At 36.6% G+C, this 22,573-nt stretch overlaps 1 protein-coding gene and 1 pseudogene across 1 annotated transcript in view; one reads left to right on the plus strand and one right to left on the minus strand.

Moving 5' to 3' along the window:
• Nucleotides 1-22,573, minus strand: part of Faah2 (fatty acid amide hydrolase 2) — a 261,184-nt gene that overhangs the window by 142,717 nt on the left and 95,894 nt on the right. Inside the window, exon 3 of the mRNA XM_004873576.3 lies at nucleotides 5,403-5,539. Coding sequence (XP_004873633.1) covers nucleotides 5,403-5,539 — 137 coding nt within the window. The remainder of the gene's footprint in view (nucleotides 1-5,402; nucleotides 5,540-22,573) is intronic.
• On the plus strand, nucleotides 5,784-7,464 carry LOC106008548 (ras-related protein Rap-1b pseudogene; annotated as a pseudogene).

The following is a 22,573-nucleotide window of genomic DNA, read 5'->3' on the forward strand; positions in this document are numbered from 1 at the left end:
TTGTGGGGTGGAATACTCTGTAAATATCTGTTAAGTTCATTTGTTCAAGAGTTTGATTGAGTTCTAGTATTTTCTTATTTATTTTTTCTCTAGTTGATGTATCTATTTGTGAGTAGGGTATTGAGGTCCCCAACTACTGTTGTATTATTGCTGATTTATTTTTCATGTCCATTAGTGCTTGTTTTATATAGTTGGGCACACTAGCATTTGGTGCATATAAATTTATGAGTGTCATGTCTTCCTCTTGTTTTTTTTTCCATTTATAAGTATGCAGTGTCCTTCTTTGTCTTTCTTAATCAGCATTGGTTTGAAATCCATTTGATCAGCAAATAGGATTGCTAGTTCTGCTTTTTTTCAAGTTCCTCTTGCATGGAGTATTTTTTTCAACCCTTTCACTTTCAGTCTATGAGTTTCTTTTTGAATTTAGTGTGTTTCTTGTATGCAGCATATTGTTGCATCTTGCTTCTTAACCCATTCTACCAGTCTATTCCTTTTGATTGGTGAATTGAGACCATTAACACTGATGGTTATAACTGATACATATTAACTTATCATTGTCATGATCTTTTCTTTTTGTTTGATACTCCCCATTTGCATTTAATTTCTTGTGTTGCAGGATGGATTCCTTCTGCTGGGCATCCTGAAGTTGTTATCCTCATTGTCTTGTTCTAGGATATTGTTTAAAAATTTTTGGGATGATGGTTTTGTATTCATGAAGTTTCTCCGGTCCTCTGTGTCATGAAAGTGTCTTATATCTGCATCACTTTTGGAAGATCATTTTGCAGGGTACATCAATCTGGGTTGGAGATTGTTTTCCTTTAGGGCTTGAAATTGTCACTCCAAGCTCTTCTTGGCTTGAGGGTTTATGTTGAGAAGTCTGCTGTGATTTGATGGGCTCTCTTTGTATATGATTTGTTTCTTTTCTGTAACTGCTTTTAGAATCTTGTTCTTTTGTTGGGTTTCTAGAATCTTAACTATTATATGCCTAGGTATAGAATTTTTTCACCATGGATAGTTGGTGTCCTATATGCCTCACTTATCTGTATGTCAAGTTCTTTTCTCTTGCTTTTAAAATTTTCTGCCATTACTTTTGTGAACAGTTTTATTATGTCATTTTTACTGCCCCCTGTTTCTTCATTGACTGTCATCAGTCTTATGTTACTCTTTGCATCAGCTAGAAGCTGCTGGATTGATTTCTTGTGGTCCCTTACTATTTTTAAGAAATGTTTCCTTTCCTGGTCACTAATTGCAATCCTCTCTTCTATATCTGAAATTCTGTCCTCACATTGGCTCATTTTGCTGTGTAAACTTTCAATGGAGTTTTAATCTCCTGGAAATCTGTTTGCATCTGTTTTATGGATTCCATTTGTTTCCTATGTTGATATTCCATCATGTTCCTCAGCTTTTCTATTTTTTTTAATCTGCATCAGTTGCAAATTTATTAATCATGTCTTGCCCTATGGACACAATCTCCATTATTATATGAGAAATTATTTCTGATTTCCTTTTTTCCAGATCCTCTTCTGTTGCTAGTTCAGGGAGTCCACGTTGTTGAGTAATAGATTGTTCCATGTTGTTGCCCTTTGGGGTTGCACTAGGTGATCCGGAAGTCTGGTTCTGAGATTTGTTTATGTGTCTTCTCATTTTAACAGATGCATCCTGCTATGCCTTCATTGAGGCAACTTTTTGTTCACCCAGTGATCTTCAATTCTCAGCAAGTCAGTAAAAGGCCTTTTCTCTGCTGCTCACCACCGTCCCAATTCCTGGGTTTAAAATGGTGGCTTTCTGGATCCCTGCACTGTCCTGTTATATGGGCATGGCTTTGGCTGGTGCCTGCCCCCTGAATATCTGTTGTCTGGGTAGGCCTTTGTCTCAGTGTTGTGAACCTGAGTCACTGGTATCTGAGTGGGCTTCTGGCTGGGATCTTCATGCATTTACTGATGGTGTCTGGGAAGGCCTTTTGCTGTTGCTTTCATGCCTGCAGAGCTCTTTTCCAGGTCAGCCTTTGGATGGAGCCTCTGGGCCCAAGATGCTTGTGTCTCTTTTGGGCCCTGGTTGGGACCTGTGGGCACCTGCACCACTCTGGTCCATGCAGGCTTCTTTCACAGATCTGTGCACACTTAGCAATGGTAACTTGGTGGGCCTCTATTAAGGATATTCTTAAAGGTAGATTAATAAATTCAGGAAGTATATATATATATTTATATATATACCTTATTAATCTTATTAGAAAGAAAGGGTGAAGACAGGGATCATAGGCTGTACTTAGGAATGTATGGTAAAGGAAATGCCCACTTTTTCTTGAATACTTTATTTAAAATGAAACAATTGTTCCTTAAGTAAAAGTTTAAACTATGAAACATTTTCACAGCCATTAAATGGCTCTAATATAAAAGCAGACAATACCAAATTTAGATAAGTATGTGGATACATGGGAGTGCTAACAATGCTACTGGTAATATAAAATAATATAGCTCCTCAGAAAACAATTCAATGGTTCCCCAATATGTTAAACACATTTAGTATATGATGCAGCAATTAGGTAGTCAAGATAACTGAAAACACCTGAAATAGGGTGTGAATACATCATAACTATAAATGGACATGAGAAGTCTTATAGAGATAAATGACATGCTTTAAAACTAATTTATCAAGATAGATGCAAACCTCAGTAAATTTCTGAAATTCTTTGAATTTATGTATTTAAATCAGTAAATTCTATACTATGTAAATTATACATCATAAAAGAATATTCCTCTCATTTAAAAAATTATATATATATATATGTTCTATTCGTGAGGACAAATGAGATGTGCCTAAACTAGCAACTCTAGAAATGCCATTCACTCAATTCTCTTCAAGAATATTGATATTATGAAAGACAGAAAAAAAGAAAAATTGCTATAAAGATTAAAGAGATTATAAAGATTACTATAAAGATTACCAACTAAATTCAATGTGTGATTCTGAATAGAATCATAAATGAAAGATTGAAATTTATTAGGGATATTATTGCAACAATTAGTGAATTTGAAACATTGACTATAGATTAGATAATTGCATTTTGCCAATGTTAAGTACCTTGAAAATGACAACTATACTGTGACTCTATGTAAGAATTCTGCCAGGTTCTTTAGATACATACTGAATTGTTTATATGTTAAGGGACTTAAAAGGGGACTGTAATACTTTTTCTTAAATGGTTCATAAAATAGTGAAAAGAAGATAGGAAGAAATGGAAAGACAGAGCAAATAGGGGTAGGGTAAAAGGATAGGAAAAGGAAAAGTGGATAGGAGAAAAAATGAGAGAAGGGGAGGGAAAGGAAGTAATTGGCCCTAAAATGTTAACAATTGGCAAATACAAGGAGTATACTGGAGTTCTCTGAGGTAGTTTTGCAATTTCTAAATATGTTTAAAATTATTTCTGTACAAGAGTTTTAAATTTTTAAAATGATCCAGAGGTCACACATCCAAAGAAAAGAGCTAAACTTGAAAGCAATGTAATCTATCCTTTGTTTTTTGGGTTTTTTTCTGTCCTCCCTGTCAGTTATCATACAAGTATAGACTATAGGTTTAGGGTAATCTTTTTTTTTTTTTGGTACCGGGGATCAACTCGGGTCCTTGCGCTTGCACAGCAGGCAGCAAAACCACTGAGCTAAATCCCCGGCCCAGTTTAGGGTAATCTTTAAGGCTTATGGTAATCTTCTAACTTCTTTTATTTTAAAAAACAAGTTTGTTTTTTTTTTTGGTACTGGGGATCGAGCACAGGACCTTGCAGTTGTGAGGCAGGTGGGGTGAAAAATAAGTTTTAATGTGCTTGTAAACTGTATCTTGTCAATTAAGTTTCACAGTTTTTTACTTACTAAACGAAACAAACATTATTCAGATAAATCCATGATATATAATTCTTTTGTAAATGTTACCTCAGTTTTGTTACTAATTGGTCTATACATTTCTTTTACTGTTGGGCCAGGAATTTAGCTCAGTGGTTCCGCCACCTGCCTCACAACCACAAGGCCCTGAGTTCAATCCCCGGTACCAAAGAAAGAAAAAGATAATCTTTTACTGTGATGTTGTTGTTAGTCTCGAGTGATAACAGCTTCAAAGAATGTGTTTTTAAAAGTTTCCTCCTCTATTTTATAAAAAAGTTTTAAAGAGTTTGTGTTACTTATTTTTATAAACAGAAGAATGTATTTTATTGTGGCATTTTCATTTATGCCTATGACATACTTTGATCATGTCCAACCTCACTTATACCTTCCATTATACTCCTCTCTCACCTCCCCTGATTCTCTTCCTCTTAATAGTCTCCTTTCTACATTCATGTCCTTTTCATAGATTCCATATATGAAAGAAAAATGTGATGTTTGTTTTTCTGAGTCTGGCTTATTTCAATTAACATGATGAGCTAAGATCCTAATAAATTATTAGTTCCTAATTATTAGTTCACTGCTGAGTTCATTTGCACCTGAGTTATTTTTCATGTAGGAATAACTTTAAGTACTAAAGATTATTTATTATTTATTTTAATTGCTAAAAGTTTTAATATATTTAGAAACAGTGCTCATGGCACCTTATTTGTTCTTGGTTTTATTATTTTCTGTGTTCTATCTCATGTTTCATCAGAAACTAAGCTAAACTATAGCAGATTTATTGAATTCTCCCAACAATCACTTTTGGGTTTCACTGATGATACCTATCATTTTAGCATTATCTATCTCATTGATTTACACTCCAATCTTTATAATTTCCTCCCTTCTTTTGCCCTGTTTGTTTGCTTTCCATTTTCTACATTTCCAAAGTGAAAGCATATTATTGATTTGAAATATTTCTTCTTCACAAATATGCTTACTCAAATCTACAAATTTCTAAGTATTCCTTTAACTGGAACCCATTAGTTCTGTTATATTATTATTTTGTTTTCTTTCTATTGAATTGTTGCCCTGTGATGTGTTTCTTTGCTTCATGTGTTATTTAAAATTATGGCACTTAATTTCCAAATATTCTGGATTTTCAATTACATTTGTGACCAGTAGAAAGTTACAGATAAGAATTTCATCATAAAGCATGGGATTTTATCATAATCTGAGCATTCACTTAGGCAAGTTACTTGAAGTCACAAGTCTCCTTGTTTAATCTGGAAAAGATAATAATATTCTTATATGTCTACTATGAGTACTAATAAGTACTGAACACTGCTCTCTTATGTCATAAAAATTTAACATGGGATAACCATTATTTTTTCTCTTCTCAATTAAAATTCCTGAATATTTCTCTTCTTTAAAAACTCAGGAAGTAATGTAGACAACACTTAAATAATGCGTTTTTAATTTTATAATTCAAAACATGTGTAACACTTGGGAATTTAACCCATGGAAATAAAAACATACAAAGACTAATACCTTGTAGCTGGAAAGCTTCTTTTACTGTCAAAGGAACACCAAGTAATGGCCATTTCTTTTCTAGGACAGTTTCATCTTCTTGCCTCTCTGCAAGTCTTTGATCTACAGCAAGTGCCTCTTTTCTGGCTGCCTCAAACCTAGGAAGAAATTAAACAGTCCAAATTCTAACTACATAGAGTAATCATTTATTCAAGTATACAAAAAATTAGATCAGAAAGTTCAGAAAGTTAAAAATAATGTACTTATCAACAGTCTTATAAAGACTCATTTGAGCCAATGATTCTCCTTGAAACAATTCATCATATGAACAACAATTAAACCTACTAACAAGGATTAATATAGAAAGCTGATTGATGCATCATTATTTTTATTGAGAACAACATGAAGCAACCTGTCAAAAACAAATTATGGTAGATATCTGCTATATATAAATATACCGGGAATAAAAGTATCCTTAATAAAAGTTACACTGCTTTTTGGAAATTTCTATGATACATTATGATTTAATAAAAGTTACACTGTAATACTTATAGCATGACAAAAATCATGTGAAAATGTATATGCATTTGTAAACAAAGTAAAATATAAACAGTAAATAACCATTCTTTTGGAACAAAGATTATGGGTAAATTTTTTATATTTTGCAAATTTTTACAATAAATACAATTCATTCAATTTTTTAAAATACAATTAAGTCAATATGCCCAAAAGAATATAACTTTATGACATATTAAAACAAGCACTAAAGTATATATTTAGAATGTACTATCTCTGTATCTGAAATACTATATCTTCTAAAGAGAAATTAAAAATTCCCTAAAATGCCTGTCATATGACTTCAAAACTTTTAATAAAAAATCATCAGGGCTTATCTATAAGGAACATCCAAGGGAGATAAAGACTAGAAAATAAAAGATAACTAGAATCATGAAAGTACAGGACTATACAAAACTCCCTACAAGAACAGATACACACAAAACAGGATATCAAACCTTAGCATGACAAATAACATCCAAAGCACAAAAATAAAGAGATGGAAATGAAAAACATATACAAACAAGTGGAATACAATTAAAATTACAGGAGGAAGTTCATAATCAATAATGTTGAATGCAAACACATTAAATTCATCAATCAAAAAGTGGTTGAATATGAAAAACAAGACAACCATATGTTGTCTGAAAGATATTCATCTCATTTGTAAAGATACACATGGACTGAAAGTCAAGGCTTAGAAAAAGATATACAAATGGAAAAATCACAAGCAGAAACAGCTGTGCTAGCCACATATTAAGCAGACTTTAAATAAAAAGCTAATAAAAATCAAAAATGACCATTATATATTGACAAAATGATTGACTCACTATGAAAATGACAATTTCAAATATATATCCACCTAACACCAAAAAAGTGGAATATACAAATTAAGCAGTACCACGCATAAGAGAGAGAGATAAACAGTAATACAATATAACCAGGTAGAGCAGAATTACATGCAGCAGGACTGCTGTGGCACTGGGAATATCAACATACTAACACCGTCTCAGAAACAGGACAGGTAAAGTTAGTTCAGTTATTCCTGACTCAGAAGATATTGGAAAGTCTTCTCTAACTATAGAGTTTATTCAAGGAATTTTTGTTGAAAACTATGATATTACTATAGAAGATTCTAATAGAAAGCAAGTTGACATACAATAATGTATGGAGTCTTGGGCACCGCAGGTACCAAACGATTTACAGCAATGAGGGATTTGTACATTATACATGCACAAGATTTTGATTTAGTTTATCCCATCACAATACAATCCATATTTAATGATTTACAAGATCTGAGAGAACAGATTCTTTGAGTTAATGACACTGATGTTATTCCAATGATTCTGGTTTGCAGTGTGACATAGGAGATGAAAGCATTATAGAACAATGTCAGTATCTAGCAAGATAATGGCAGAACTGTGCAATCCTAGAATCTTCTGTAAAATCAAACAAAAATGTTAATGAAATCTTTTAGGATTAAGTGCAGCAAATTAACAGAAAAACTCCAGTGCCTGGAAAAGCCTGAAAGAAGTCATTGTGTTTGAGTGGATAAAGAAAAGGCTGAATCTACACACAATGGAGTATTATTCTGCCATAAAAAATGATAAACATGAGTTATTTGTAGGAAAATGAATGTATCTTGAGATCATAATATTAAGTGAAATAAATCAGACACAAAGATTAAATACTATGTCGTTTCTCTTATATGAGAAACCCAACATGTAAAGAAAGAGCAAAAGAAAAGTTAATAGGAAGTAGGAAGATAGAGTTTTTTCAAAGAGGAAGGAGGTAGAGGGATGGATGGTAGGGATGGATGGTGAGAGGAAGAAGGAGGAAAGGAAACAGGGATATAAAAAGGAATTAAGATGTGTTATGTAGCTCTGTCAATAATATTTCCCTGTCCACGAAGATTTCAAAGCAGTAAACAGCAGCAAATCACCCTCTCTGAGATTTGGAATCCATATACTGGAATATAACAACTTGGGGAAGAAAAGAAGGAAGGAAGTGAATCAGGGGATCCAAGAAGGATCTCCAGAAAGTGCAAAAAATAGATCTCAATGGAGCAAAAGGAAATAACAAACTACACTTTTCCCCTGACTCCCAGCTTGTGGTGGGATAGAAGAGGCTCAAATCTACAGGGACACAGTGAGGGTGAGTGACTCCAGAGGCCTCCAGGGAGAAACATACCATGGAACAGAGAAGTAGATGCTGTGAGCTATAACAGCTGGCAAGTGACTCCATTCCAAGCATCCCCTAGAGAGAGGGCTTGGTGAGGCACCATTTCAAAGATGGGCCAATTGAAGATAAAAGAAAGAGCTGAATTATTTGAAGAAGACAGTGCAGAATAGAAATGATCACTTCTGTAAAGAATTTCAGATTATGAAAAGGAACCAAGCAGAAATACTTGAAATTTAAAAACAAATTGAGAGTTTTTGCAGTAAGTATAATCAGTCAGAGGACAGAATAAAAGAACTTGAGGAAAAAACTGATATAGTAGACCATTTATAATGTGGTACTCAAAAGCCAACAAGACACGATGAGAGATTAATTCAAGAGATCCAAAATAACAACTAAAATAATCTCAAAACGTATAAGTGTTAAGGAAGGGACAGAAGCCAGTCTAGTAGCATCTGGCTGTAGTCCCAGCATTCAAGAGACTGAGGTAGGAGGATCACTATCATTTCAAGGTCAGCTTGGGCTATATAGCAAGATCCAGGCCAGCCTAAAGTACAAAGAGAGACCCTGTCTTGACCTGCACTCCTCAAGAAAAGGACAGGAACAGAAAATGAAACTAAAGGCATAAAAGTTTTTATTCACTGAAATTAGTACAACAAATTTTCTAAATATAGAGAATGAAATTACATGAAATATTTAGAACCCCTAATAGATAAAATTACAAAAGAATACAACACATCATAGTCAAAATGCAAGAAATTCAGATAATAGAATACTAAAAGCACCTAGAAAAAAGACCAACTAACTCATAAAACAGATTTTTCAACATAAACATTAAAGATCAAGGGAGGTTGGAGTGAAGTTCCCGAAGTATACGAAAAAAATTGCCAAGCCAGACTGCTACATCCTGCAAAACTATCTTTCACAAAAGATTGAGAAATAAAGACCCAAATGTGTCCATTTTGTATTATAAAAAAAATCACTTACTTCTGTAGAGGTACAAAAATTATATCTAATGTACTTGTGATGAGTTTTTATAAACTGTAGCACAAAATCATTGGTTATTTTTCACAAATAAAACAAACACAAATTAGTAAAAGAAAATAACCAGAATTTAATTTTATATTTCACTAGAAACAAACATCAAAGGTGAATACAACATTCTAAATAAAAAGTATGCAGAAAACAGTTCACATTAAACAAATAAACAGATGTGCAAGTGTATCTCAGGCAAACAAGAGTCAATTGGTTGAAATGACACCTGTCTGAGCAGTGCTTGGGATAGTCAGTACACCATATAGTCAAAAAGACACAAAATCAACAAAGAAATATCAGAATCAAACCACACCATGAAACAAATGGAGTTAAGATACCTAGAGTGCTTCATCCAAAAATAATAGAACACCAATTTTTTCAGTAGCAAACAGAACCCTCTCCAGACTAGGCCATGTTATATGCCTTAAAGCAAGCTTACATGAATATATTGGAATATAAAGGATATCTTGCATTCTATCTATCATAAAGGTGCCCAGATCCTGGAAATCAACAACCTGAAGACCAAAAAAATGGTGTAGAGGGAACACAAAAAAACAGGAGAAGAAGAAAATAGGATTCATTGCTACAGAAGAAATAGAACACTTGTGCAGATCAAAGAACACTCAACCCAGTGGATCAGTGGTGTACCCACCCCATTGGGGATTAGTGAAAACAACTCCACTGCTCACTGAGAAACAGTGATATTTGAACAGTGCTACTTTTTTCTTTTCCCCCAGGGCCACTTTGCTGCCCTGAAAGAAGCAAAGGTAGACCCATACAGCTGCAGCAGACACCCAGTCAACAGATTGAGGGAATTTATGTTGAGAAGTAGAAACCAGGTCCACCCAAACTCCACTCCAAGGACCACCCAAGGCCATTGAAGCTGTCCCTGGCTACAAAGGGCCAGAGACATCCCCTCTACTCTGCAACCAGAGATGTAGTCAGGCAAGTGGCCTTGGCCAGTGACAGGAAAGGGATATTCCAAGTGACCCTAGCCAGTAGCAGGGCAAATGAACCCATCCTCCCCACCTTCTTTAGCCAGAACAGGAAAATAATCAAAGATGTGGAACAGAGGTACCCAGTCAAGACCTGGGAGGGGCCAACAGCACACAGACCTGAGAATAGCCTCAGACTGGCTCCAGCAGAGGGCACCATAGTGGCTGAGAGTTGAACAGACAGGATCACAGAGGGGAGACTTCAGCAAGTGACATTGGGAAAGCTGCTGCCTGGGGAAGGGTCCCAGCTCTCAACCTCAGAAGTAAAAAACAGCTGCATGTCCAGCATCATCTTTGCCAGAGACCTGACAGGGCTGCATAGTGCACTTAACGGCTCTGTCTCAGACACTAATATGGAACAGCAGACACTGGAAAAATTTTAGTATTTTTGTTATTTTATTTTTCTTTCTTTGCTTGATTGGTATTCCTGCTTCTGTCTGGTTGGGTTTGGGGTTTTGTTCTTATTTGTGTTTGTTTGTTTGTTTTCTTTTTCTTTCTTGTTGATGTTGTTGTTTAGGTTTTATGCATTTATACTTGCTCTGTTCTTTTTGTCTTTTTTCTCTCTTTCCCTCAACTATCTCTCTTGATTTTATGAAACATTCATGTGAGTGAAGTATCTCTTGCCTTTTTGGTTAACTTCAATATTCCTTTGCTTCCTTCTTCATGCTTTCTCTCCTGTCCTCTCCCTAATATCACAAAGCTTGGGTGTTTATCCTTTGGTCTCCAGCCTTGCTTCTTTTATATTTCTTTGCACTTATCTCTCTGTTTTGTCCCCATTCCTCTTAAATTTCCCTCCCAAAGGATAAAATCAGTCTATTAAAGGGTAAGTTGCTGCATACAAGCTCCTGATTTAAATAGGATCTTGTTACACAATAGTAGAGTTCGGTGGTTAAAGGTATCAAACTAAAAGGGACCAGTTTTTCAATTGCTAGACTATGATAGATGCTATTGATATTGCTAATTGTACTACTTTAACAAGAATATTATACTTGTTGTAATTAATTGTTTTCCAGCCTATGACAAAAAAGTGATTGTTCACCACCATAGTCCAGTATCAAAGAACTGGATGCTGAACTAAATACATATCAACCTCTCACCCTCAAAAGATTGGGAGGGTAGGATCTTGGGATAAATACAAAGACCAAGAACCACCGACACCAAGAAGACATTCCTGAGAAACAGACATTTCCTAGAGAAGCCTTGATAATAGTGATAAAGCTATCTACAATAAGAAAACTACAAGCAACAACTCAGAAAACAAAATAACTTTTAAAAATAGAAAATGATAATACAGTAGTAAAATGCAACGCTACATGTCTAGCCTACCTAGGACAAGTATAGGAGACAATGAGATAGAGGAAATTAGAAGCAAGATAACTGAACTATCTGAAATGATAGCTACAGAAGTCAATAAACAAAAAAAAGAGGCTATAGAGAAAAATAACTCTCCAGGTTAAAAAAGAAATGGCAATCGAGCCCACTGCAGACAGGCAGGTCTGTGCACGCCCTACCGAGGTCATGAGTCGCACTGAAGACACCAAATCACCCCGCTGCAGACAGGCAGCCACCTGGTTCCACACTACAAAGACGCAGAGGACACCAGACCACCAGACCAAGATACTGAGTCCTGCTGTTCCTGGCCCAGAGGTAGGGGCTTGTGAGTCAACGTCCCACTGCTCCTGGTCCAGAGGATGGGGCTTCCTGGTCACCATCACTCTCACTGCTCCCAGCCCAGAGGAAAGGGATTTTCGGTCACCTTCTGTCCCACTGCTCCTGGCCCAGAGGATGCTCGTGGCTCCTGGCCGACCTCACCCACTTCAGAGGAGGTAAACCATGAAGGCACTAACAGCCCCCTGGCCCAGTTGAAATGAGAAAATACACAAATAAGTCCCAAAACCAGACTTCCAGATCACCTACAGCAACCTCAAAGGGAAATGAGATGGAACACTCTGATAATCAACAACCTGGACCCACTGAACTGGCAACAAAAGGGGATCTGGAAAAAATGAAATCAGAAATAATTTCTCAGATAACAGGAGAAATTGTGCCCCTAGTGCAAGACATGATTAATAAATCTAGAGAGGAGCTCAGGAACATGATGGAATCCCAACATGAGAAACAAATGGAATCCATAAAACAGATGCAAATAGATTTCCAGGACATGAAAAACTCCCTTGAAAGTCTACACAGCAGAATGAGCCAATGTGAGGACAGAATTTAAGATACAGAAAATAAGATTGCAATTAGTGACCAGGAAAAGAGAATTGCTTCAAAATTATAAGAGAACATGAGAAATCAATCCAGCAGCTGCTAGATGATGCAAAGAAGAATAACATAAGACTGATTGGGCTCAATGAAGAAACAGGAGAGAGTGCAGATGACATAAAAAGTCTCTTCACAGAAATAATGGCAGAAAACTTCCCAAACATGGGAAAAGAGCTTGACATACAGATAAGTGAGGCATATAGGACTCCAAATAACCTTGATCAAAAAAATCTACACATAGGCATATCATGGTTAAGATTCCAGAAACACAACAGAAGAACAAAGTTCTCCAAGCAGTCAGAGAAAAAGAAACAAATCACATACAAAGGAAAGCCCATCAGAATCACAGCAGACTTCTCAACACAAACCATCAAGGCAAGAAGAGCTTGGAGGGACATATTCCAAGCCCTAAAAGCAAACAGCCTCCAACCCAGATTGAGGTACCCTGCAAAACTATCTTTCAAAATGGATGGAGAAACAAGATACTTTCATGACAAAGAGCACCTTAGGAACTTCGTGAATACCAAACCAGCACTCCAAAAAATTTTACACAATATCCTAGGAACAGACCTTGAGGATCACAACACAAGGAAGCAAAGCAGAATGAACCCATCTGGCATGACAAGAAATTAAATGTAAAGGGGGAGAACCCAACAAAAAGAAAAAGTCATGGCAATGACAAGTCAATACCTTTCAGGTATAACCATCAATGTTAATGGTCTCAATTCACCAATCAAAAGAAATAGACTGGCAGAATGGGTCAAGAAGCAAAATCCAACAATATGCTACATACAAGAAACACACTTAATTCAAAAGGAAACTCATAGACTAAGAGGTAAAGGGTGGAAAATAATACTCCATGTGACAGGAACCCGAAAAAATGCAGGAGTAGCTATCCTCTTTGCAGATCAAGTAGATTTCAAACCAACACTGATTGAGAAAGAAGAAGGACACTGCATTCTTGTAAAGGGAAGAATCCAAGAGGAAGAGATGACAATCATAAATATCTAAGCACCAAACACTAGTGCACCCAACTATATAAAACAAATACTAACAGACATGAAAAGTCATATATCCACTAATACAATTGTAGTGGGGGACCTCAACACCCCACTGTCACAAATACATAGATCAACTAGACTAAAAATAAGTAATGAAATACTAGAACTCAATCGATCTCTTGAACAAATGAACTTCACAGATGTTTACAGAGCCTTAGACGCCACAAAATCAGAATACACATTCTTCGCAGCTGCACATGGGTCATTCTCCAAAATAGACCACATACTCACACATAGAACATGTTTCAGTAAATGCAAAGGAATTGAAGTTATCCCCTGTATATTATCAGACCATAGTGAGATGAAATTGGAGATCCATAGCAAAAGAAACTCAAAACATTTCATAAACACGCTGAAATTGAACAACACACATCTTAATAACTAATGGGTCACAGAGGAAATTAAAGGAGAAATCAGACAGTTCCTTCAATTAAAAGACAATGGCAATACAACATATCGGTATATATGGGACACAATGGAAGCAGTCTTACGAGGGAAATTCATAGCAGTGAATATGCATATTAGGAAAACAGAATGAGCCCAATTAAACAACCTGATGCTGAACCTCAAGCTTCTAGAAAAAGAAGAGCAGGACAACCCCAAAGCTCATACAAGGGAGGAAATTATAAAGATCAGAGGAAAAATCAATGCAATTGAGACTAAGAGAATGATACAAAAAATCAATGAAGCCAAGAGTTGGTTCTTCTAAAGAACCAACAAAATTGACAATCCTTTAGCCAACCTTGTCAGAAAAAGGAAAGAAAAGGCCCAAATCCATGCAATTAGGAATGAAAAGGGTGAAATTATAACAGACCCAGCAGAAATCCAGATGATCGTCAATACCTACTTCCAGAACCTATAAGCCAATAAGATGGACAACACAGAAGAAATGGACAGATTCCTAGATACATATGAATTACCAAAGTTGAATGAAGAAGACCTAAGAATTCTGAACAACCCAATATCAACCAATGAAATTGAAAATGTAATTAAAAACTTACCAACTAAGAAAACCCCAGGCCCTGATGGCTTCACTGCTGAATTCCACAAGGCATTTAGAGAGGAACTGCTGCCACTGCTGTTTAAATTCTTCAATGAAATTGAAAGGGAAGCAATACTCCCAAATTCATTCCTGGAAGCAAGCATCACCTTGATCCCCAAAGCAGAGAAAGACCCAACTGAAAAAGAGAACTATAGGCCAATCTCACTAATGAACATAGATGCAAAAATCCTTAGTTAGATAACAGAAAACAGAATGCAGAAGTTCATTAAGAAGATCAATCACCCTGACCAAGTGGATTTCATCCCAGATGCAGGGATGGATCAACACACGCAAATCAATCAATGTAGTACAATATATCGGTAGAGCAAAGGACAAAAACCATATGATTATCTCAATAGATGCAGAAAGAGCATTTGACAAAATCCAACATGCATTTAAGATAAAAAAAACCTATGAAAAATGGAACAGATGGTCTCTACCTCAATCCTATAAAAGCCATTTATGAAAAACCAACAGCCAATATCATACTAAAGGGTTAAAAACTGAACTCCTTCACACTAAAATCAGGAACATGACAAGGATGTCCACTATCATCACTCCTGTTCATTATAGTTTTGGAAACATTAGCCTCGGCAATTAGACAATAGAAACAAAAAAAAGGAATAAGGATAGGAAATGAAGAAGTCAAACTGTCATTATTTGCAGATGATGTGATACTCTATATAAAAGACCCCAAGAACCCCACCAAAAGTCTTCTAGACTTAATAACCAAATTCAGTCAATTAGCTGGTTACAAGGTCAACACACAAAAATCAATAGCTTTCCTCTACACCAATGACAGACTCACTGAGAGAGAAATAGGGCAAATAATTCCTTTCACAATGGCATCCAAAAAAGTGAAATACCTAGGAATCATCCTAACAAAAGAAATCAAAGACCTCTTCTTTGAAAACTATGGCACTCTGAAAAGAGAGATTGAGGATGATATCAGAAAATGGACAGACATCCTCTGCTCCTGGGTAGGAAGGATTAATGTAGTGAAAATGCCCATAATTCCAAAACTGCTATATAGATTCAATGCAATCCAAATTGAAACCCCAACACCATACTTCATGGACCTTCAGAAAATAATTCAAAATTTCATTTGTACCAAGAAGAGAACCAGAATAACAAAAGCAATTCTAGGTAACAGAGACATGGCAAGGGGTATGCCCCCAACTTGAAACTATACTACAAAGCTACTGTGATAAAAACAGCATGGTACTGGCAAAGAAACAGACCTGAGGACCAGTGGAGCAGCTTAGAAGATGCAGAAACAACGCCAGACACACTCAGCCATCTCATCTTCGACAAAGGATTCAAACACCCTCATGGAGGAAAGATAGCCTCTTTAATTAATGGTGCTGGAAAAATTGGGTTTCAACTTGCCAAAGATTAAAACTAGACCTATATCTCTCACCATGCACTAAACAAAATCTAAATTGATTAAAGACCTAAATATTAAAACAGAAACACTAAATCAGCTGGAAGAGAGTTTAGGAAGAACTCTTGAAGACATTGGTGCAGGAAAAGATTTTATGAACAAAACCTCAGTTGCCCATGAACTAGCACAAACAATCAACAAATGAGATCTCTTCTTATTAAAAACTTCTGCACAGCAAGAGAAACCACCAGCAGTGGGAAGAGACAACTCACAATGTGGGAAAAAATTTTCACCTACTGTTCCTCAGACAAAGGTCTACTATCTCGAATCTATAAAGAACATTAAAAAATCAGACATCCCATTTAAAGACCCAGTCCCAAAATGGGCATCTGAAATGAACAGTCATTTCTCAGACAAAGAAGTAGAAATAACAAATAAACATATGAAAAAATGTTCAACATCCCAGTTCATTCGAGTGTTGCAAATGACAACAATGCTGAGATTCCACCTCACTCCAGAAAGAATGGTCTGCTATCAGGAAATCAACCAATAACAAACACTGGCATGGCTGTGCGGAAAGAGGAACACTGATCCACTGCTTGTGGGAGTGTAAACTGGTGCAACTACTGTGGAAATCAGTATGGAGATACCTAAAAGAACTAGGAATGGAAGTCTCATTTGACCCAGCTATTCTCCAGTTGGATATCTTCCCCCAAAATTAATAGAATCATACCACAGTGATATATGTGCTCCCATGTTCATAGCAGCACAGTTTGTAATAGCTAAAACTAGTAAACAGGCCAAATGCCCATCAACTGGAGACTGGATAAAGAAAATGTGTTTTTTTTTATATAATGGAGTGCCACTCTGCCATAACAAATGAGAAATTAGAGACATTTGTTGCTTAATGGATGTACATTGAGGCAATTCTCTTAAGTGAAATAAATAGGACACACATGTGTAAATACCAAATAGTTTCTCTAGTGTGTCAAACTGAAAGTGTAAATAAGGCCTACAAGGGATAATAGATTATGTGAAATAGGAAGAAAAAGGGCAAAGGGGAAGGGGAAGTGGGAAGGTTAGGGGAAATGAAAGAAGGTGATGTAATTAATATGAGAAAAAGAAAAAATGGAAATAAAGTCTTTGTAGATAGGGAGGGGTGGCTGAAGGGAGGGCAGGGGATTTCAGAGAAAATAAGCATCCAGATGAATTATGTAAAGGTGGAAATTTCCAATGATGAACATCATTCTATTTTATACCTTAAATCTACCAATATAATTAATAAAAAAAGAAGAAAGTATATGCTGCAGAATGAGCCAATTTGAGGAGAGAATTTCAGACATAGAAGATAAGATTGCAGTTAAGAATAAACATATGAAAAAATGTTCAACATCACTGGTCAGTTGAGGGATGCACATGAAAATAATAGTTAGATTCCCTCTCACTCCCTCAAAAATGGCTTCTATCAAGAAATTAACCAATAACAAAATGCTATCAGGTATACGGGGAAAAAGGAACCATTCTCCACTGGTGGTGGGAGTGTGGACTGGTGGAACCACTGTGGAAATCAATGCAGAGATTCCTCAAAAATCTAGGTTTAGAGGTCCCATTTGACCCTGCTATTCTCCTGCTGGGTATGTTCCCAAAAGAATTAAAAGCATCATACCATAGCAACATATGCTCACCCATGTTTATATCAGCACAGTTTGTAATACCTAAATCTTAGAAACAGCCCTAAAAGCTATCAACTTATGAGTGAAGAAAGAAGATGTGGGGTTTTTCAATAAAGTGGAGTATTAGTAAGCCATAAAGAATGATAGTTGAGACATTTATAGGATTAATGGTTGCACCTTGAGGCCATACTAATAAGTGAAATAAATTCAACACACATGTGTAAGAACTGAATCATTTCTCTAGTGTGAGAAACTGAAAGTGTAAATGAGGACTGAAATGTATAATAGATATGGTGAAATAGGAAGAAAATGTTTAAAGGGAAAAGAGAACTAGGGACAGGGACAGAGGAAAGTAAATAAATGAAAGAAAAATTTGAAAGTATGAAGAAAAAATGAAAACAAAGCTTATGTATATGGGGGATGGAGGGCAGATGAATGGGAAAAAATGAGAATGAAGATATATCATGTACAGGTACAAATTGAGACTACATAAATGTACTAATAAACTCAACTTTTTTAAAAGATTGCAGTTAGTTATCATGGAAAAAGTGGTTTCTTAAAAATCACAAAGGACCATGAGAAATTAATCCAGCAGCTTCTAGATGATGCAAAGAAGAGTAACATAGGATTGATTGGAGTCAAGGAAAAAGCAGAAGATAGTGCAAACAGTATTAAAAAAACTGTTCACAAAAGTAATCACATAAAATATCCCAAATAGGGGAAAATAATTTGACATACAGAGCAGTGAGGCATATAGTATTCAAACTATCCATGATCAAAAAAAAAAAACCCTACATCTAGGCATATAATAGTCAAGATTCCAGAAACTCAACAAAAGAACAAAATATTAAAAGCAGTTAGAAAAAAGAAATAAATCACATACAAAGTAAAGCCCATCAGAATCACAGCAGACTGCTCAACACAAAACTTCAAGTCAAGAAAACCCTGGAGTGAAGTATTTCAGGCCCTAAAAGAAACACCCTCCAACCCAGATTGACGTACCCTGCAAAATTCTCTCTCAAAATTGATGGAGAAATAAGATACTTTCATGATAAAGAACACCTGAGGAACTTCACAAATACCAAACTAGAACTCCAAAAACTTCTAAACAATATCCTACAAAAATACAATGAGTCACAACTTCATGAAGCCCAATAGAATGAAGCCATCAGAAAATGTATGAAATTAAGTGGAAAGGGGAAAAATTTAAAAATATAAGAGGCAACAACAGGAAAATATCCGGACAATGATGAGTCAGTATATGTCAGTTATAACTATCAATGTTAATGGCCTCAATTCACCAATCAAAGAAATACACCAGCTGAGTTGATCAAAGAGCAAGATCCAATAATATCCTGCATGCAAGAAATACACTTAATTCTTTTTTTTTTTTGTACCAGGGATCGAACTTGGGACCTTGCGCTTGCAAGGCAGGTGGTGGAACCACTGAGCTAAATCTCCAGACCAAACACACTTAATTCTAAAAGAAATTCATAGACTGAAAGTCAAAAGATGGAAAACAATACTCCATGTGACAAGAATCCAGAATAAAGGAAGTGTATCTATCCTATTTGCAAACAAAGTAGATTTCAAACCAAAACTAATTAAGAGAGACAAAGAAGGTCACTACATCCTTGTAAAGGGAACAAATCAAGAGGAAGAGATGATAATCATAAATGCACCAAATATTTAGTGCACCAAACTTTATGAAAGTAATATTAATAGACATGGAAAATCCAATAAGCATTAATAGAATACAGGGGACCTCAATACCACACTGTCACAAATAGGCAGATCAAGTAGACCAAAAGTCAACAACTAAATACTAGAACTGAACCAAACTTCTGAACAAATGGACTTAATATATGTGTACAGAGTGTTCTATCACACAAAATCAGAATGCACATTCTTCTTAGCTGCACATGGGTCATTCTCCAAAATAGATCACATGTTAGCTCATAGAACATGTTTAAGTAAATGCAAAGAAATGGAAATTATTTCCTGTATATCATCAGATCATAGTGCCATGAAATTGGAGATCACTAGTCAAAGAAACCACAATAACTTCATAAGCACATGGAAATTGAATAGCATCCTCCTGAACAACCAATGGGTCACAAAAGAAATTATAGAAGAAATTAGACAGATTCTACAATTAAATGATAGTGCCAATATAATATACTGGAATTTGTGGGACACAATGAAAGCAGTGTTACAAGGGAAATTTATAGCAGTGAATTCCCATATTAGGAAATACCCATATTAGGAGCTCAAATAAACAACCTAATGCTGAACATCAAGCATCTAGAAAAAGAAGAGAAAGACAAACCTGAAACTCATATAAGGGATGGTTTTATAAAGATCAGAGGAGAAATAAATGCAATGGAAACTAAGAGAGTGATACAAAAATTTAACATATCAAAGAGTTCATTGATGAAAAGAATAAATAAAATTGACTAACCCTTAACTGACCTTGCCAAAAAAAAAGAAAGAATATGCTCAAATTTATGCAATTAGAAATGAAAAGGTTAAAATTACAACATGTCCATCAGAAGTGCAGATGATCATCAGTACCTACTTTGAGAACCTGTACTCCAATAAGACTGAAAACACAGAAGAAATTAACAGATTCCTAGATACCTATGAATTACCAAAGTTGAATCAAGGAGATATGTTAATTTTTTAAAAACCCAATATACATCAGTGAAACTGGAAATGTAATTAAAAACTTACCAACAAAGAAAAACCCAGGCCTTCTTGGCTTCACTGTTGAATTCTACAAGAAATATAGAGAAGAGCTAATGCCACTACTTCTCAAACTCTTTAATGAAATTGAATGGGAAGCAATACTGTCAAATGCATTCCTGGAAGCAAGCATTACCTTGATATCAAAAGCAGAAAAAGGCTCAACCAAAAGAGAACACTACAGGCCAATCTCCCTAATGAATGTAGATGTAAAAATCCCCAATAAGATACTGGTAAACAGAATGCAGATGATCATCATGATGATCATATACTCTGATCAAGTGGGAATCATATCATGGACGCCAGGATGGTTCAACACATATAAATCAATAAATGTAATATATTATATTAATACAGTGATTTCAAATTCTATATGATCATCTCAATAGGCACAGAAAAACGTTTGACAAAATGCAACACATATCAATGATAAAAACCCTAGAGAAAATTTGTATAGATGGTCCTTATCACAACCTGATAAAAGCCATCTATGAAAAGCAAACATCCAACATCATACTAAATCATCACAAACTGAAATTTTTCACACTAAAATCAGGAGCAAGACTAGGATGTCCACTATCACCATTGCTGTTCAATATAATTAGTCACAGAAATTACAAAAGGCAAGGAAATAAAAGGAATAAAGATAGGAAATGAAGAAGTTAAATTGTAATTATTTGCAGATGACATGATATTCTATGTAGAAGACCCCAAAAATTCCATCAAAAGGTTTCTAGATTAAAAACCAAATTCACTATAGTAGCTGGGCACAAGGTCAATACTCAAAAATCAATAGCCTTCCTGTACACAAATAACACTCACTGAGAGAGGAATAGGGGAAATAACTCTTTTCACAGTAGCATCCAAAAAATAAAATACCAGGAATCAATCTAATTAAGGAAGTAATAGACCTTTACTTTGATAACTAGAGCACTCTGAACAAAGAAATCCAAGAGGATAACAGAAAATGGAAAGGCATCCCTTGCTCTTGAGTAAGAAGAACTATTATTTCTGATTTCATTTTTTCCAGATCCTCTTGTGTTACTAGTTCAGGGCATCCAGGTCGTTGAGTATCAAAGTGTCCCATCTCGTTTCCCTTTGGGGTTGCTCTAGGTGATCTGGAAATCTGGTTCTGAGGCTCGTTTACTTGTCTTCTCATTTTGACTGGGGGAGGGGTGCTGCTGTCACCCTTGTGGCTCACCTCTTCTGTGCTGGGACCGGTGATAGTTTGGCCCAGAAGCCTCCTACCCTGCACTGGGAGCTGTGGCATGTCAACCCAGAAGCCTCCTCTGTGCTGGGAGCAGTGGTAGTTTGCCCTGGAAGCCTCCTACTCTGCACTGGGAGCTGTGGCATGTTGACCCAGAACCCTCCTCTGCACTGGGAGCTGTAGCACATCAACCCATAAGCCTCTTCTGTGCTGGGAGTGGTGGTAGGTTGGCCTGGAAGCCTCCTCCTCTTCACTGAGAACTGTAGCAATCAACCCGGAAACCTCCTCTCCTGCTGTGTCTTTCTTGAGGTGACTTTTTGCTTACCCAGTGGTCTTGAATTCTCAACAAGTGACCAAGCAGCCTTTACTCTGATGCTCACCAGTACACCAATTCCTGGGTTCAGAGTGGTGGCCTTCTGGATCCCTGAGCTGACATGTTGTCTGGGTGGGCTTCTGCCTGGGGCCTGAGCACACTTGGGATGGTATCTATATGTGCCTCTCGCTGGGGCCCCTATGCAGCTATTGTCTTGGAGGGCCTTTGGTTGTGGGCTGTGAACCCCAGTTTCTGTTGTCTGCACAGGCTTTGGCTGGTGTCTTCTCGCACTTATCAATGATATTGAGGTTAGCCTCTGGATATTGCTTGTGTGGCTGCACAGCTCTTCTCCAAGTGGGTCCCTGGCTGTGGCAGATGGTATGGCGAGCCTCTCACTGAATCCTGTGTGCCTGTGTAGCCCCTTTCTGGGAGGACCTTTGGCTTGGGCGGGTGTGCCAGTGCCTCTGGGGTCAGAGCAGAGCCCAGGCTGGGATTCTCCCACACCGGTTCAGGCCACACAGCTGCTCCTTGGGATCTGCCCATACATACTTAGGGATGGAATGGCGGGCCTCCAGCAGGAGCCTGCATGCCTGTGCAGCTCCTCTCTAGGCAGGCTTCTGGCCTGGGTGGGGGATGCCAGAGGCTGTGGTCTTGGGTCTGACCCCAGCTGGGATCTGCCTGCAGCAGTGCTGGTCTGGGCCACAAAGCTGCTCCCCAGGATCTGCTGGCACTTAAGCAA

The sequence above is a fragment of the Heterocephalus glaber genome, unplaced genomic scaffold (genome assembly GCF_053883595.1).
Source record: "Heterocephalus glaber isolate CG9 unplaced genomic scaffold, H.glaber_assembly_v1.0 deba00000936, whole genome shotgun sequence".
Classification (NCBI taxonomy): Eukaryota; Metazoa; Chordata; class Mammalia; order Rodentia; family Bathyergidae; genus Heterocephalus; species Heterocephalus glaber.